The sequence below is a fragment of the Cetorhinus maximus genome, chromosome 15 (genome assembly GCF_964194155.1).
Source record: "Cetorhinus maximus chromosome 15, sCetMax3.hap1.1, whole genome shotgun sequence".
Classification (NCBI taxonomy): domain Eukaryota; kingdom Metazoa; phylum Chordata; class Chondrichthyes; order Lamniformes; family Cetorhinidae; genus Cetorhinus; species Cetorhinus maximus.
In genome coordinates this window covers 6,532,505-6,551,978 of record NC_135893.1, presented here as the reverse complement: position 1 = coordinate 6,551,978, position 19,474 = coordinate 6,532,505, and the positions used below count along the sequence as shown (strand labels likewise).

General features: G+C 42.3%; 1 protein-coding gene across 6 annotated transcripts in view; it reads left to right on the top strand.

The window, feature by feature from the left end:
* The window catches only part of pik3cd (phosphatidylinositol-4,5-bisphosphate 3-kinase, catalytic subunit delta), a 200,783-nt gene that overhangs the window by 95,168 nt on the left and 86,141 nt on the right, over positions 1 to 19,474 (top strand). For 5 of the 6 annotated variants that reach the window (XM_078557815.1, XM_078557818.1, XM_078557813.1 and 2 more), the window contains 2 exons: positions 11,761 to 11,929; positions 15,226 to 15,454. In XM_078557815.1, the coding sequence (XP_078413941.1) occupies positions 11,789 to 11,929; positions 15,226 to 15,454 (370 nt within the window). In that variant the 5' untranslated portion in view covers positions 11,761 to 11,788. Of the gene's footprint in view, positions 1 to 1,086; positions 1,586 to 11,760; positions 11,930 to 15,225; positions 15,455 to 19,474 lie in introns of those variants that run through there. The other variant, XM_078557817.1, reaches the window with a different exon arrangement.

The following is a 19,474-nucleotide window of genomic DNA, read 5'->3' as shown; positions in this document are numbered from 1 at the left end:
GAAGGGGTGCAGAGGAGATTCACCAGGATGTTGCCTGGGATGATACATTTAAGTTATGAAGAGAGGTTGGATAGACTTGGGTTGTTTTCGTTGGAGCAGAGAAGACTGAGGGGCGACCTGATCGAGGTGTACAAGGTGATGAGGGGCATGGACAGGGTGGATAGGGAGCAGCTGTTCCCCTTAGTTGAAGGGTCAGTCACGAGGGGACACAAGTTCAAGGTGAGGGGCAAGAGGTTTAGGGGGGATATGAGGAAAAACTTTTTTACCCAGAGGGTGGTGACGGTCTGGAATGCACTGCCTGGGAGGTTGGTGGAGGCAGGTTGCCTCACATCCTTTAAAAAGTACCTAGATGAGCACTTGGCACATCATAACATTCAAGGCTATGGGCCAAGTGCTGGTAAATGGGATTAGGTAGGTAGGTCAGGTGTTTCTCACGTGTAGGTGCAGACTCGATGGGCCGAAGGGCCTCTTCTGCACTGTGTGATTCTGACTCTGTGATTCTGTGATTATTGACAAGGCCACTGTTTCGAGTGTTCAGCGTTTTGAGTCTTGACCCCAATTTGTCCATGCAGTGGGGATTTTCGGATTGGGCAAGTGTTTGTGATTCGAGCTTTAAGTTTAAATGCTTTTTGCCTGCTGATCAAGCAGAACGTGTCTCATTGTTCTTGTATTATGTTCTAAACGCTGTGCAGAGAGTGCCCTGAACTCCTAGGAGTGTTACACGGTTGACATGCAGAAGCAGGTTTATTGCGTTTCACAATCCACCTGTGTTGGTTTCATAAGAATGAAGAAATACCAATTAATTTAATGAATCTGCAATCAAACGGAATCTGAGCCATTCAAATATGTTGCTTTAATGATGCTGTAGAGTTTCTGAAGTCGGCAAGAGCAATACTTGAGAAACCAATTCATTTTTAATTGCACTGTTGTTCAGTAAAGCCTGTCGTGACTGATCCTGTGGCGGAGCTGCTGTTCTTTGATTAGCATAATCTAAGTCCAACCTCCAGTTGGTGGTTGGGCTGGGAAGGATTTGCATGATGGTTTTTGTGGGGGTTTCTCTTTTGCTTCTCTCTTTGTTTTCAGTTGCGCTTTGTGGAAAAATAACTCTCTGCGCTTGCCAACAGCCCTGAGAGAAGCACATCTCGGGCGGGAAGCAGCGAGGTTGAGACAGCGAGGGAAAGAAGGGGGCAATGCGCAAAGCCATGGAGAGGTTTAAAAGACTGAAGTGTATTCTGGCAGTGCTTCTGGCTGTAATGTTTGCTTGAAGCTCTGACTCATATCAGCTGGCAATGCTTTCATCACTGAGCTGCTGCAAATGCCTGACTTGCCACTTGAACTGCCGCTGGACTTTACTGCTATTTGGCTGAGAATTTCAGCCAAGATTTTGTAACTGTGCGCAGGAGTTCAGTGTGATGTGACCACTATCGTATTTTTGAACTGCATCATTGATTTACAGTCAAAGCTACGTTCATTCAAGGGAGACTCCCTCGTTAAATGTACTCATCACTACAGTAAATCAACAGCAGGGTCGATCATTTTAATGTATGGGTTTAGTAATCTCCATACATTCAACTCAGGAACTGAGGCAAGTTAACACTTAATTTATGCAGAAGAATGTATGAATTTTTATGTGTGTCAGAATGTAAAATATTTTAACTAAAACCTCATGTACTGTGCAAATAGTCTTAGAAGCAATGCTGTCTGATTACACAAGTTGTTGATATAATTTTATAATTGGATGTTGCCTAACATTAAAACCGGTATATAGCATTAGTAGAAAGATAAATCCAATTAGAATGCCCTCCTTCAACTAAACTGACCATTAGATGGAGCAAAATATTTGAGAAATGTAATGAAATATGATGGTTACAATGGTCATAAAATAACTTCAGTTTTAACTGACAACAGCTGTGTGGAACCCTTTACTTATTTACGAAGGTGAGAACATTTGTGAGGGTTTCATCATAGACGGGGATTGATGCTAGTTTGAAAATAGCAGACAAGTCCTCTAAGGGGCCAGCATAGGCACCATTTGTATTGTTCGCATGATCAACCTATGTATCTCCTGGTAGACTTTTAATCTGACAACAGATTTCTAAGCTCTGTAGCAATAGCTGTGTGAACATATTGTTCATTTTCCCTTTCCCATTGGTCTGTTTCTACAGAGTCAGTGTGTCAAGGCAGATCTTTCTTTGCTTTTATATCCTCTACACTTGCACCTTGGAATGACTTGGGAAAAATTTTAACCAAATTGATTAACATTAAGTCAGAAGGTGGAGACAGGCACAAGACTGGCATAACAGATTTATGGTATTGTGAACCTTTTTCAATAGATTAAACATTTAAAGATAGTCTTGAGTTTAGTAAGAGCTATGTAGGATTAAAGTACAGATAGGCAAGTGGGGCTGGTTCACGTTATTTTCTTTTCAAGTGGGGTGTATTAGCGAGCTGTAACCAGGGTAGACATCTTGCTGGTATGTCCGTTGTTGCTTAAAACACAAAAAAGACTTTGACGTTATAATGGAGAAATTGGGAACGGTTAGATTTGCTAATAATCTAATAGCGGTCTGGCAGTCCTTGTTCAGTAAGCTGTGGTAAACTCTGCGTATCAGGGATGTCATTCGGGTATTGAACTGGCCAGTATTTGGGCCAGGATTTTACATGTGAACAAATTTGCTGTTTCATTATTTTGTGCACAGCTTTAGGATTGATGCTGAATGTTGGAAGGAAACTGCAGTTAAGTGCATGTAAACAATCCCATGCCACTTTTTCCAAGAGCAGGGGAGTCTGCTTCAGAATCCTGGGCAATATTATCCCACAACCAACAGCGTGAAAACCGATCACCTGCTTGTTTACTCTCTGCTGTTTGTGGGATAATGCTGTGCAAAAATTGATTACCGTGGTTCCTACATTACAACAGCGACTACACTTTTAAAAAAAAACGCTTAATTTGCTCGCACATGCTTGGGTTTGTACTGAGGTTGTGAATGGTACTTTTTTAAATGCAAGTCTGCATTTCTTTTTAAGATTATTTCTTTGTGAATGAATGAAAGGATCTACTGCATCCTGTGCCTCTATTCAAGAAGTAGGTGACTTCCAAACCTCTGTCTGTTCCCATTTTGGTCAGTAGTCAAGTAAAGTTTCATAGTGACCTAACAGCAGCTTGACCTGATTATTTTTTCTCCTCTCTAATCAAGAATTTATTTAACTAACGTTAAATAGTTGCCTAAGAGAAATATACATTTCACAATTCCACAATGCTTTATTACCTCATCAAAATAGCTCAAAGCACTTCAACCAATCATTACTTTTGGTGTTCATTGGACAGAGAAACGTAGGAAAAGGAGGAAGCCATTTGTTTATCCAATCTGTTCTTCCTTTTGGATGAGATCATGGTTGATCTGTGACCTAACTCCATATTCTCACCTTTGGCCCATATCCCTTAATACCTTTGGTTAACAAAAATCTATCAATCTCCGGTTTAAATTAACAACTGATCTAACATCAATTGCCACTTGTGGTAGGGAATTCCAAGTGCCTCCCATCCTTTCTGATGTCTGAAAAGTCTGGTGCTAATTTTTAGATCATACTCCCCAGTCCTAGACTCCCCAGACGGTGAAAATAGTTTCCACCTATCCCATCTGTTCCCCTTAACTCCTTGAAAACGTCAATCAAATCACCCTTTAACCTTCTAAACTGCAGGGAGTACAACTCTAGTTTGTGTAATCCTTCCTAACTTAATCCTTAAAGTCCAGCTATCATTCTGGTAAACCTACAGTTGTTACTAAGTACAGCAGAGCTTTAAAAATGTTTCTGGGGGGTGGGGTGGCACCCCCCAATCCAAAAAGATGGTCCCAGCCATGCAAAGGAAAATCTTTATCATTTCTGGGAGGAATCTGAAAAACTCAAATAACTTGTTGGTGAATCAGCAAATACAGAAATGTGGAAGTCTGACGAGATCAGAAGACATCTGTTGGTCTGACATATCCCTTACGATCCCTTACTGTTCAGGGACCAACCCCCAACCTTCACCCCACCCCCACCTAACTCCTTCCTTTTCAGAACATTGAATAGCGAAGTTCTAGGTGCAGAATGGGAAGGCAAAAATCAGATGACATTACAAAGTTAAGAAATCACTATCTAATTATACTGTAAGGGGGAATCTCTTCATATCCGATGTGTAGAAAATGGCCTCACTGCAGAGTGGGTAAAAAAAAAAGATGTGCATTTCTATAGCACCTTTCATGACCCTGGGATGCCCCAAAGCACTTTACAGCCGGTGAAATGCTTTTGAAGTATGATCACCATTGTAAGGAAGGAAACGCGGCAGCCAATTTGTGCACAGCAAGCTCCCACAACAGTAATGTGATAATGACCAGGTAATGATTTTTTTTTAGTGATGTTGATTGAGGGGTAAATATTGGACAGGACACTGAGGAGAACTCTACTGCTCATCTTCAAAATAGTGCCAGGGAACGTTTATGTCCTATCTATGTGGGCAGACAGAGCCTCGATTTAACATTTTACCTGGAAGACAGCACCTCTCACAGTTTAGCACACCCCCAGTACTGCACTGGAGCACCAGCCGAGATTTTTGCACCAAAGTCTCTGGAGTGGGGCTCCAAAATGGATAGATTGGTTTCTCATTTAACAAAAAGAAAATGGGCTGTGGGGACTTTCAATATGATACATTGCGTTAGTTTTGATTGCACCAAAGATAATTTTTTGTAAACAAAGCTATGATTTAAAAGCTTATAAAGGTGCATTTTATGACCCAGTGAATTTTTATGACACTATGCACCACTGCCCTTTAACACACACGGGAAAATTGCATTGGCGAAAAACTGGCGGAGTGAATTTTTTTTTATTGAACTAGTTTGTCTTCACCTTCTTTCATAATGCTGTTTTATCTTTTCTTTTTGAATAGTCATTTGTTGATACAGAACTTGAGTATTTCTGAAAAAAAAGAGACATGCTGTCAAAGCTTTTCACTTTGCACTCACCAGGATAGCCCGCGAGAATGTTCCAACAATACCGGGGGGGAGCAACAATTTACACTGCACGAGAAGAGTTTGCTGATTGACTGGCAGCAGACCCATTGTTCAGTGCCCATGTCCCTGCGAATTGCTAACACTTGACATTTATAAGTCTTCCCTGAGACTTGCTGGTGGCAGGTTGACTTTAATATTTCTGTATGACCGAACAGAGTGCTACCCTTTCCAAAACTGAAAAAGGAAATGATCATGGCAAAGCATAATTCAGAGAGCACTGTGTTCTTTTGACCACAGTGAGCAGTGTGGGACAGGGAATGAAAAAAAAAAGGTGTGGTTATACAAATGTATCACATTCACACAGGTACAATCAGAAACACATTCACTTTCATACATTTGCTCATTTTCTTTTAGAAAGAAAACTGGATTCTAGCTGCCCAATCGCCAGTAATCAAAATCCCTCACCGCCACACTAAAAACTGCTTTAACACTATTGGTGCATTCGGCATCTTTCAGTGTTGCCAAGTGCTTGGTGGAGGCATTCTGTTTAACTTGGAGATGATTGACTTGTTTATGTCCTCTCCTCTTCTCCCCACCCCAACCATAAAATAATACTATCCAATTTGTTATTACAGTAATAATAGGATGGAATATCCAAACACTGCTGCAATTATTGATTTTTCTAATTATTTGTCAAAATTTGTTGTGGGTCAAATTCTCCTATGAGATGTAACTTGGAAGAGCAGCATGCTAATACCAAATTCAACAAGAACAACTTGAATTTGTGTAGCGTCTTATTGGAGTGAAATGGCCCAATATGTTTCACAGTGACATTATTGAACAAAATTTGACATCAAGCAGCATAGGGGATATTGGGACGGATGACCAAAAACTTGTTCAAAAAGGTAGCTTTTAAAGTGCGTCTTAAAAGAGGAGAGAGCAAAAGAGGGGCAGAAAGGTTTAGGGAGGGAATTCCAGAACTTTGGAGCCTTGGCAGCTAAAGACACAGCTACCAATGGTAGAGCGATTAAAATCGGAGAAGCCCAGGAGGCTGGAATGGAAGTAGCACAGTGATCTTGGAGGGTGTCGGGTGGGAGGAGGATGAGAGATAGGGGTAGGCTATGGAGATATTTGAAAATAAGGTTAGGTGTTTTAAAATTGAGACGCTGCTGAACCTGGGCCAATATAGATCAGTGAGCACAGGAGTGTTGGGATTTTGTGTGTGCCAGGGTGCGGGCAGTAAAGTTTTGGATAACCAAATTTACCTCCTACCCAGAGGAACTCAACTTGTAGAGCAAGAAAGATCCAATTTAATTTGTATCATTTATATTGTAGTTGTCTTCATTCCCAAACTACGGTAATTTTGCAACATGTGCAAGATGTTTGGACAGCGTTCTTCCTAATTTCCACAAACAGCCAGGCTTGGAGAAGGTACTACATTGTAAGAATTAGGAGCAGGAGTAGGCCATTCGGCCCCTAGAGCCCGCTCTGCCATTTAATAAGAATCAGGGCTGATCTGATTGTGGCCTCAACCCCACTTCCCTGCCTGTGCCCCACGTGATGGGTGTTTCACTTTACATAGCAAGGTGCCTGCCGGAAGGCTGGACAAAAGTTACAAACCTTGTGCTTTGTGAATGATGACTGGTCAGGGCAATGCCATTCAGTGTTGCCCAAATCACACTGCAGCTGTTGGATTCCCATGGCTTCCCTTTCCAGAACAAATAATCACAGCCTGATTTCTTGAGCCAACCTGCTGTTGGCCCTCGTCAACGCTGGTGCTCGATTGGCCTAACCATGGGCACACTTCCTGAGGCTGTGAAGGCAATTTCCATTTGGCAAGTTTTGGTAAAACCAGCCAAGGGGAAATTCAGGCAAGAGTGTCAGATAGAAGTGGAAAGCTAAAGCAAGTTTCAGAATGAGTTCTCTCTCGTAATTTACTGGGGCTGCCTAACACCTTACTGTGCACCCTCTCGAAATGTTGTGTGTTAAAGGGGATCAACTTTCAGTGTTACTATCACTTCTGAGTCAGGCCCTTTAATCAGTTTCCAACACCACTGTTTCACTGCAGGTCTTGATTCAATAGTGTGAACACCATGCAGTATAAATGACCTGACCTTGTCCTTGATGGTCGTAGGCAAATAGGGTTTTCATCGTCTCCCTCTAACCCAACTGCTGCCAATGACTTTCCTCCATCTATAAGTCTTACCATTTATCTACCTCTCTAAACATTGCAAGGAGGCTGCTGAAACATTAATTTCATCCCATGTAAGTTGTACAGAAGAGGCGGTAGAGTCAGTGGAAACAAGAATATGACAATCAAACTAACAGCCCAGCCTATAGTAATTTATTGACACTGAGGTGAAAATGGTGCACTCAGCCCACGCACAGGCAGGTTAATGACATCTGAGACCCCACAATGTACGCCTCTGAAGGAAAGATAGGGTGTTTGTCAGCTGTGTGCTCTTCAGATTCAACAGTTTTAATCTTCAAAGTCTTACCCAGTCAAGAGATTTCATTTGGAAAATTGCCTTAGAATTCTGGGCTCACAAAAGTGAGTGAATAAATGCTTCAAAACCTAGTTGGTTTGAGAATCCCATTCCCTGAATAACAACAACTTATATTTATTTAGTGCCTTTAACCTGATTAAAACATCCCAAGACGCTTAGCAGCATTGTAAAACAAAATATGACACCAGAATTCATATGGAGATATTAGATCACATGACCAAAAGCTCGGTCAGACAGGTAGGTTTTGAGAAGTATCTTGAAGGGGTAGAGAGGCAGAGAGGTGTAGGGAGGGAATTCCAGAGCTTGGGCCTTGGCAGTTGAAGGCATAGCCACCAGTGGTGAAGCAACTAAAATTAGGGATGCTCAAGAGGCCAGAATTAGAGGCGTGCAGATATCGTGGAAGGTTGTGGGGCTGAAAGGAGTTACTGAGATAGGAAGGGGCCAGAATGAGAATGTTAAAATGAAGATGTTGCTTGAATGGGAGCCAATGTAGGTCAGTGAGCACAGGGGTAATGGATGAACGGGACTTGGTGTATTTTGACATATATCTAGTGTTGTGTTTCCATAGTTGTGTAATTTCAGTGGTCCAGCATTTTTTCTGATAGGCCCATGCTAACCACATGGTATTAGTCATATGGTCATCCTGGAACAATCAAATCCAGTGAATCAGTTCATTCTGCTGCACCCTCTCTGGCTACGAGCATTCCATTTGTTTTCCTAGCTTAGTGCCCCTCAGCCCTGAATGAGCCCACACTTGGTCTGATGCCTCTTTTAGCAGCAGCTTCCTGGCAATCATGGGTATGATTGCCCCCTTCTCAGTTTGACTCAACTGAGACCTTCCTCTGATACTTGCTTGCTGCAGATCACAACCTTGATCCCTATCACCCGAACCTCACTCATAGTAACATCACAAGTCATTCACTGGTGTAAATAATAAGCCAAAGGAACTGAGAATCATTCAAAAAATATGCTAACATAAATTGGGTATAGCTCATTTCCTCATTAGCTGCTGGTCACAGTCTTTAAATAGCTTGATTTGCAATTCAAGGAAGAAACAGGGGCAACATCTAATGTATTGCTAGCTTAAGTGTGAAAGCTGTAATGTATATATTTGATTTCATGATTTGAGTACTGCTGAAAAAAGAGACATGTCGAAGCTTTTCGTCATGCACTCATCAGGACACTTCACAAGAATACCAATATAAGGGGAAAACAACAATTTATACTGTATGTGAAGAGAGTGCTGATTGGTTGGCAAGTGGACTCTGATTGGTAGAGGCATTGACATGGAAAATGCACCAATGATGGTGACTGACAGTTAACTGCCAAGAATTCTTTTTTAAATTTGAACCAGGCAGCTTGGCAGTTAACTGTCAGTCACCATCACTGGTGCATTCTCCATGGCAACGCCTCTACCAGTCAGAGTCCACTTGCCAACCAATCAGCATTCTTTTCACATATGATATAAATTGATGTTTTCCCCTTATATTGATATTCTTGCGAAGTGTCCTGATGAGTGCAAGATGAAAAGCTTCGACATGTCTCTTTTTTTCGGCATTGCTCAAGTTCTGTACTACCAAATAATTATTTGATTTCGTTATTGTTCATCATGCAGTTTTGCATCTGTCATGAACATCTCTGTTTTCTTCTTTGTTTCTTAAGCTGTCTTCTTCCTCATTGATTTTTGTGTGTTTTTCCTTCCTAATTGGCTATTTTCTGCTTTCTTTCCCCTCCGAAAGCTACTTCTGTGCAATAATGTTTCAACAAAACAACCTCTAAGGTTCAGTGAGCTGTGACACTCGAGCTTCCCTTTTGAAAGTTGCCGTTGAATCTGCTTCCAGCACCTGTTCGGGCAGCGTGTTCCAGTTCAACTTGCAAGTCATTCATAAGTGAAGAAATCATCATCTGCTCTTAGGAATAAGATGAATGAAATCACACACAGACAAACCTGCAATTTCCTTTTACAGCATGCCCGTATCTGGCCACCCAGCCTGCACAATCCTCTACAAAACTAAAGGAACCTGTGCCCGGTTCTACACCTCCCTCAGGCCCACGCTCACCCTACCCCCACCTCCATTCACTCTTTCACTCCTCCCTCTGACTGCTCTACCTCAGCCTCCTATCTTGCACTCCTCCCCCGACTTTCTGCTCCAACGCTGATCCCTTCCCAGTTAAGCGGTGCATGGCCCTGGAATTCTGAGAGGTTCTGATAGATTGAGTGACTGGGCTACCTGATTTAAAAGAATTGACAAAAGATGTTGAGGGGAAATGAGGGCTAACTTCACTCAAAGGGTTTTGTTATAATCTGGAATTGACAGGGTAGTGGAATCAGATTGTCTAGGAACTTTTAAAAGGCAATTGGACATGTACTTGAAGAGGACTAATTGGCAGACTTTTGGGGAATGAGCTACGATGTAGGACTGAATTGGACAGCTCTATCAAGGAGCCAGCAAAGGTGTGATGGACCAAATGGCTACCTCCTGTCCTGTAAGGTTCAATGATTCTATCCTTTCCCATTGCAGCCCCATGCGTCCCCAGTGCCTCCCCTGCCTTTTAAAGGAAAATACACAGTAGGAACAGGAGAAGAAAATTCAGCCCCTCGATCGTGTTCCACCATTCATTAGGTCATGGCTGATCTGTCTCTTAACACCATCTACCCACCTTGGTTCCATGTCCCTTGATACCCTTAACCTAACAAAATGTCTGTCAATCTCCAGCTTAAAATTTTCAATAGGTGGAGTTTTTTGGGGTGGGGTGGAGCAAGAGTGCATCCTGACATCAACCCTGAACAGCCTGACATCCATAGCCTGGTATTGACACCGTGGGCAATGTACTAGTGTGTACGTGCAATCCAGTATCTCTGCTGACCTTGTGTTCTCATACTTCTTTTTGCGTGTGTATGTTGTATTCCTGCAAGTGACTTGTTTGTGGTTGTTGTGCTCAAGTGCTGCAGAGTAAACTTCCACACCACGCATAGCGTGTTATTCTGCTATTTATTGCGGCTTTGATGATGGCTTCTGTTGGATCAGAGTAATGAGGAACTGGCACATGGTGAACAAAGATTTAAGGTATTTGGCTAGACGAGTTGTTGTGATCTGGAATGTACTGCCTTAAAGGGTGCTGAAAGAGGATTCAATGGTTACTTAAAAAGGAATTGGATTTTTACTGCAAAATGGGGGAAAAAGAATTGTAGGATGGTGGGGAAAGAGCAGCGGTGAGGGACTGACTGGATAACTCTCTCAAAGAGCTGATACAGATGAACTGGGTGAATGGCCTACTTCTCTGCCCTGCTGTCTGATTCTAGGATTCAGTTCGTTTGTTCAAATGTTGGAATCTGTGAATTGACTGTTAAATGGACAAAGCGGTTGAGTTACAGAGGCAGAAAAACGTAACTTTGCCACCTCTTGATGTCTGTCCGATTTCTCTTCCCTCCTGGTTCACCCCAAGCTAACACCTGGGCTGTGGAGAGGTGTTGGGGGAGGGGGGGGCAAGCGTGAGGTTCTTGGGGGAAACCTACCTATACAAATGCTTTGTTTTCATTCCTGAATGTCAAATCGCAACTAGTCGCTCTTCTGTAAATCATTCAGTTGGGGAAAAATACAATCGCGCCACATAATCCTGAGAGCAAAACTGTTTTGCATCTTTACTCTTAATTAAAGAATGTGCTTACTTTCCCTTGACAGGGGGAAATAAATATATATGTATTATGTACAGTCTGCCTGGTAAACTTGATCACCGAAAATCTTCTCCATTGAGATTTAAAGGAGACCAAGTCATGGTGTGTGCTTTAAAGAGGGACATGAAAAGAACAGAAATTCTAATTGGTGAAGCATCACCGCACTTCTAATGCACTCAAACAGTGATGTGAGTGCTGTTTGCACATCTGCATCAACCTTCTGTTGAACAGGCTGTCAATTAGAAGTCACAAGCTGCTTTTATACTAACCTTCACTTGCTCCCCCTACTTCTTCCAGACCACCAGGCACACTGCAGATTTTCTCGTCCCTCTGACAACTCATCCAAGACTGAGAATGTGATTTTTTTTCTGTGATGTTCCTGGGAAATTTAGCCTTGCTTCTCCCTCTCTTTTTGGTTTCTGGATCCAAATAATCTCCCAAATCTGGATCTGAAGTCCATAAACTTATTGGATGTGTCCTCAGCCGATGCAGCTTGAATCATTTTTCAGACTGACACTGAGGGCTCTCTATGGAGGAGCAACATTCTGCCTTTCTTTTCAAAATCCATTTTATTTTTGTGTTGCAGGGGAAATTGCAGCTGAAAATTGGCCATAATGCCTCCAGGAATACATTACCATCAGGACTTCTGGTCTGAGGATGAGAATCCAGATGTGGAGGTTGAATTCCTGTTACCCACGGGGATTTACTTGAACTTCTTTGTGCCGCGCAGTTCTACAATCAAATACATCAAGAAGGTAAATGAATAAAATGTTGTTTGTCATGAGAACGTGGTGTCTTAAAATACCCAAGAGTTAGGCATTTGTGTTTCGAAAAAGAAAACTCGGTTGCTTTCTTACTAACGCAATTCTTTCTTGTGATCTTCAAATCCCCTTTTAAAGTACATTATTGTTGTCATTTTTGGGAAGGCAGCCTATCCTCTAATAATCCCTGAGGTGATAACACCTTTCTTTTTCCCTTCATCATTCCAGTGTTGATCGTGAGTTTGTGTCCCCTTTGTTACTAGTTTGTTAGCCTTTCAAAAGAATCTTTCCCTGTCTATCTTCTGAATTTTCAATAGCCTCTCTATTAAGTTCCCTCCTTTAATGTTCATTGGAAAACCACCAATATTTCAAGTGTTTTTTTATCATAATTTTCATGTCTTAATCACAGTGTTGTAGAGGATCTTGCCTGTAATCTATTCTGACTCCAAGAACCTCCCTGTGATAGGGTGCCCAAAACTGCCCACAAAACCATGAGCTAACCAGGATCTTATACAAATTCAACATCTTTCCTTTGCTTCTGTATTCAGTGTGTCTTTTTAAAAAAAAAACCTTCCAAAATCCCATTATTGTTTTAGCCTCTTTTTGAACCAGTGTTACCACCTTTATGTAATCGATTTATCAGCATCACTAAACCTTTCTGTTTCTCTACGCTTGTCGAGAGAATTCTATCTTTTAGGATCTATCTCCTTTCTCGCTTCCTTTCCCCAAATCTTAGCGCTTCACATTACTCTGTGTTGAACTGCCTGTGAACCTTGGTGATGCAAGTATTGCATTTTGTATAATTCACCAAATCAACTGGGACAGAAAGCCTAAATAAGTAAACAAGGGATAGACCTGTTAATCTCTATCAATAGTCTCTCTTAAACCTCAACGTTTGCCTAACCCATCGTTGACCTATTATGTGCTGCTGACCTGAAGCTGTGATCTTAAAAAGATGAACTGAATGAGCACCTTAACCTCAGATGTACAGTACAGGATAGACTTCTACAGTTCTTGCAGAGACACCTGATTTGCTATGAGCTACGTCATGAGTGATCAGCGTGTAATATTAAAAGCCCTCATACTGAGAATGCTGTCAGTAAAAGTTACTGTGACTCGGTAGATAATGTCAAATTATTAAGCACTTAAGACTTTCCTGTTCTAATAATAACTGAGCCTTAGCCTAGACTATACTGGCTGATGCAGCTGAGCTGATTCCTTCTACAAAGCGAGTTGTCATGATGGGCAGTGGAAGCGGATTCAATGCCGGTGTAGTGGCTTTCAGTAAGGAATTGGATAAATAGTTGGAAAGAAAATAAATTGTCGGGTTAGAGGGAAAGAGCAGCGGAATGGGACAGTTCGGATATCCGTGCGAGGAATACCTTTTACCGAAGTCATTGTAGCCCATGGTTTTCTGAAGCAGTGTTTGCCTCTGCAATTTAAAGGGACATGGGGAAAGAGACTAATCGGATAACTCTTTCAAAGAGCAAGCACAGGCACTACGGGCCGAATGGCCTCCACCTGAGCTGTAAGATTCTACAGTGGGAAGCTGTTTGGCTGCAGTTTTGCAGAACGGGGCATCTTTGCTTAATAACTTCTTGCCAGTAATCTCAATATTTCACAGATGTTGCTTCATTACTGACAGTAAATGACTTGTGCGGAAGTTCCCGTCCAACGTTTTGAGCAAGGATTGCACACACTGTGTCTGTAAATGGAACAGAACATTGTGCTGTTCTTTCAGAAAGAGAATGCATTAATTTACTTAAGCTAATGGTCCTGAAAGGGGTTAAGAGACTCCGAGACCCTAGGAAGAAACTGCTATCCTTTCACGCTTCTATCGAAGCTTCAGACTATTGTAATCAGATTGTGACTTTAATGTTTATGCACTTTCTTTTGGTATTAATTCTTGTCTGTAAACCTGAATATATTCATTATTGTTGGAGAAAGCTGTCCCTGGTTGTGTGCACTGACAGCAATTGTGGTTTTCCTTCAGGAAGTGATAAGATGTTCTCCTTTTACTTCTCTCAAACTTGGTTGAAAATTGTGCATTTTTGAAATATTCATCACGGAATAAAGCCACACAAATCCAGTGGATGACACACAAAGTGCTCAGCCCCGCTCTCCAATTGGGAGCAGTGCTCTCCGGTGTAGCAGGCTGAAGTTCGAGATAATATGACCTTCTATGGGGCATTGCCACTTCCACTGCTGTCACTCGGCGTTCTGTGAGGAATGGGGGCAGCAACGACAGGAGTGAGGTGCGATCCAGTGGGTCCTGTGGGGCGGCCTCCTTAGCAGGCAACCTATTCTCTAGCACTCCACCCATAGCTTGGAAAGGAACCAGGAAAATCATAGAATCCGACAGCACAGAAGGTGGCCATTTGGCCCCTCGTGCTTATGCCTGTTCTTTGAAAGAGCTATCCCATTCATCTCACTGTGCTCTATCCCCACACACTGTTTCCCTTTCAAGTATATATCCAATTCCCTTTTGGAAGTTACCACTGAGTCCGCTTCCATCACTCTTAGTGTTAGTACATTCCAGATCAGAAAACCTCACTGTGTTTAAATAAAACGATTCTCCTCATTGTCCCTGGTTATTTTTGCCAATCATCTTAAATCTTTATCCACTGCTAACTGGCCCTCTGACTGCCTGATTTTTACCTTGTTTAATAAGTTGACCCACAAACAGACACTGAATAAATTTATGGAGATTAAGAAAAGAAACAGGAGCAAGCAGCTGCAAATGTGAGTGCGAACTGCAAGTCCATGCTCCTTAAGAGGCAGTGGCATATTGTCGCTGGACTAGTAACCCAGAGACCCAGGGTAATGCTCTGGGAACTCAGGTTCGAATCCCACCACAGCAGATGGTGGAATTTGAGTTCAATAAAAAAATCTAATGATAACCATGAAACCACTGTCGAATGTTCTAAAAAAACCCATCTGGTTCACTAGTGTCCTTTAGGGAAGGAAATCTGCCGTCCTTACCTGGTCTGGCCTACATGTGACTCCAGACCCACAGCAAGGTGGTTGACTCTGTGTGCAAGGGCAATTCGGGATGGGCAATAGATGCTGGCTCAGCCAGCGACACCCACATCCCATGAAGGAATAAAAAAAAAATCAAGAGTGAAATTTGGATCGTGGCAGTGTTGGGTAAGGATGGTAAGCTTTATCCTTCCAGCCCAAATTTTAACTGTACAGAGGTGAGAGTTTTCAGGAAGAGTGCGCTAACGAAACCTTGTCTTCCCTTAAAAGACCTTCACTGAAATAACGGGTATCATCTCCTCCTTTTATAGTTGCTTTGGCAGCAGGCCCAACATCAACCTCTTTTCCACACTTTAAATGAACCAGATGCCTATGTCTTCACCTGCATCAACCACACAGCTGAACAGGAGGAGTTGGAAGATGAACACAGGCGTCTCTGTGACGTGCGGCCATTCCTTCCTATCTTGAAACTTGTCGCAAGAGAAGGGGACCGAGCAGAAAAACTCATTAATTCACAGATCAGCCTTCTGATTGGAAAAGGTAAGACCCACAAAGGAGGAAAATGCTTTTTATTCACTCAGTGTTTGTGATTCAGCGCTAGCTACAAGGCTTCAGGAAATCTGCAGCGACTCTACTTAAAAATGTCAACAAATGTGGAGCTTTCTCGCTCATTCTATTCTACACAAAAAAAAAGACCACTTAGAGCTTTCATTCATTGCCAATCTTTTCTCCTGATGGTGTTAGTTTTTGATGGGCTTCACTCCCACAGTCAGAACCTACTGCCTGCGCGACTACCAGTTGTACATCACCAAAGTGGGTACTTCTCGCACTCGCCTGTATAACCGTAATCATCAGCAGACTATCGGTGTGTGGTGTGTACTGCAAGGAACTTGATCACCTTTTTCACCCGTCGTCTAATCACTTGCCAACAGGGAATAGCAAACAAGATAAAGTTCCCCATCTCTAGCCTGGACATGCTGATGGTAACTCTAGTGTTCCAACTGAAATTAGTTCAGGAAATAACTCAGATTGAATGCTGAGATCTTCTGGTTTGTCCAGCTCAGTACCAGAGTGTCCTTACTCAGTAGACAATCTAGGAAGTTCCTTCTGAAGGAGTCACTCTGCAGCAGTGATTACAGCCCAGCTGATGTTGTTAGAACTCACTAGGTTGGCGGGAGACAGAATTTCTTATTGCCTGGCAAACCATTTTGCAGAATTGTTCAGTTAAATAGCCTTGTATGGTACTGGAGTGTGCTTCACTTAAACTCTTCCTTTAAAACACAAAAACCTTGACCGAGTTTGACCTGCAGCAAATTTCTGTGATTTTCCAACGACCGGCGTGGGTCGACCTTCAACTCTGTGGTCCAGGAATTAAAATTTCCAGAGACATTTTTGAGGAAAGCAACACCCCTTTAAGATCCTTTTATGAAATAATATTCACAGAGAAATTAGGTGCAACATGATAAATCGAACCATGAATGTGGTCCATATTGGCTATGTTGTCACTTATAACAATACCCAACACTACCCAAAATCCAAGGCAAGTCATGCCATCTCAAGCTGATCATACGTATCGGAGCTGCTCATATCTTCCTGGTGGCATCATTCGACCACAGTGCATCATCGGGGAGACTGGCCATTTGTGCATCATGCTTTGGCTTCCCCCAAATCTTGAGCCATTTGTGAATGTGGACAGCCATGCACATATTACATCAAGTGTTGTTTATGTGTCTATACATCCTGAGCAGCACTTTATGAGCCCCTGAATATTTAGCGAGTGTGACCAGTATCGCGTTATTGTTGACATAGGTGTTCCTGGGGTGAAGGGGTTGTCGTATGAGGGAAGAATGAGCAGGTTGGGCCTATCCCCATTGGAGTTTGGAAGAAGGAGAGGTGATCTTATTGAAACATATGAGATTCGACAGGGTGGATGCTGGGAGGATGTTTCCTCTTGTGGGGGAATCTAGAACTAGGGGACACAGTTTCAAAATCATCTCTGACTACTTACGTCAAATTTTTTTTAATGTACTAAGAACTTCACTGGATTTGTTTTTTTTGGGCTTTCCCCACCTCTCAATGTCAACAAGTTCCAAAAAGCTGCTTCATGTCTGGAACATCTCCCTTTCCCACAAATCACAACGGTATTATGCTCCTTACACAATGTGCTTTTCTCAACCATGTGGAGAATTCCTCAAGTCTTAATTGGCTGCACATTCCAGTTGGCATGTTACCAATGAACATTCCTGTAGGTTTTGTGTCCGTTTAAGACGGAGATGAGGAGGAATTTCTTTTCTCGGAGGTTGGTTAACCTTTGGAATCCTCTTCCACACTGAGCAGTGCAGGCTGGGTCATTGAATATATTCAATATAAATTAGACAGATTTCTGATTGTCAAGGGAACCAGGGGGTTATGGGGGACAGACAGGAAATTGGAGTTAAGACCACAATTAGATCAGTCATGATTTTACTGAATGGCGGAGCAGGCTTAATGGGCTGAATGGCCTAATCCTAACCCTATTTCTTATGGTTTTATGATCTGTTAAGTATATAGACTGGGGGAAAAAATGTCGTCTTTTCTCCTCCAGGACATTCCTTTGCCCCTATAGCAGGCAAAAGCTGAGCAGAATTTTACCTGAAAAGGGGCAGTGTCTTCATGTGTGGCTGACATTTCGTTTCCTAAACATGAAGTGCAATGATGCAACTCATTATCATGATGGAAATGTCATTCCCGTTATGGGAGCAGCATCACCACAACTGCAGCGGTTCAGGGATACAGGTCCAGCTGTGCCTTCTCAGCCCAGTTAAGAATGGGCAATAAATGCAGCATTGTCTGCACCCCAAGGAGAAAAGATATTACACCCAATCCTGCTACATCCCTGACAACAGTTTTCCCGCTAAATGACTTTATTTCACTTGGGTTTACTGTGAAAAACCTATTTTCACAAGATGCCTGATACTACTGATAATCGGCCGTTTCTGGGAGCCTGCACTCTGTTTAAGACGACACTTGGTCAACTGCAACCTGTAATCCAAATGGAGAATTGAAGAATTGATCCACATGTGCCCCTCTCCTTCCCACATTCTCAATAATCAGGGAGAACCGTGTTCGGAAAATATTAAGTATTCACAAGTTTGTCAATAGGATGTGAATAGATTTACGATTTTTTTTTTCCCTGTGGGTGCGAACCTTTAATCAGATGACCCCGGGCCATTGGTAATGTAATCCGTTGTACTGGAGGGATTGTGGCTGTGATTCAGCTTTTCTGGGAAAGGGGGTTGTTAGTTCAGCTCCCTGTTGCCTATTGCAACACAAAAACCGACAGGAATGTTCATTGGTGACATGTCAACTGGAATGTGCAGCCAATTAAGACTTGAGGAACTCTCCACGTGGCTGAGAAAAGTACACATTGTGTAAGGAGCATGGTCGTGATTTGCCTGTTGCTGGAAAGGGTGGTGTTCCAGACACAGAGAGCAGCTTTTTGGGACCTGTTGACATTGAGAGAGAGAGAGAGGGATAGCCCAAAAAAAACATTCCAGTTCTTTAACACATTAAAAAAACAATATTGACCTAAGAATTCAGAGATGCATTGGGACTCTGGCGGAGTTGAGGTCACTCGATGTATGAACATTTTAATCTTCACTTGGCTGCAAAGGCTGAATATAGGGTAAAGAATTCAGAGGGATTGATGAGAAGTGTGGAGGAGTCCCTGGTGCTGGTTCCGAATGAGTAATACAGAATTCCAAATACTATACGTGTTTATTTTTCAATTGCGATCATTAAGAAACAATAGGACATTTAAAACATTATAAGGATCTAGTGAACTAAGAAGTATATATTTGAACTCTTAGAAATAATAGCACTTTAAAGTAGCTTTTATTTGCCAGTTTTATTTTTAAGCTGGAAATCTGAAATCAACATAGAAGCGCTGGTCCTTCCGATTATATTCACTAACTGACGAACTGTAGCCTGGATTTTCCGCTTGGTTGTGCTGCTTTTTTGGACATATTTCCCCCGATGATTGTGTCAGCTGTGGCTCAGTTGGTGCCACTCTTGCCCTGTGAGCCTGAACATTGTTAAGTTCAAGTCCCGCTCTAGGACCTGAGAGAATGCTATGTTGTTTAGATGCCTCCTTTCAGATCGATCGAGGCCCCGTCAACCCTCTCAGGTGCCGTTACAAGATCCCACAGCGTTCTATCAAAAAAGAGCAGCGGAATAGTTTTCAGTGGCCTGGCCAATATTTATCCCTGAACCAAACTCGCAAAAAAACGGATTATGTGGTCATTATCACATTGCTGTTTGTGGGAGCTTGCTGTGTGCAAATTGGCTGCTACATTTCCTACATTACAACAGTGAGTACACTTCAAAAAGTACTCCATTGGCTGTAAAGCGCTTTGAGACGTCCAGTGGTTGTGAAAGGTGCTATATAAGTGCAAATTTTTTTGTTTACTTTTTAACTTGCACAGGTGTTCAGAGTATTTTAAGCGCAAATTGGCTTCAGAGCAACTCAAGGTTCCACAATCTTTTGCCCAGCTTTGAAAACCGTCCCACTCAAGTCAGGCC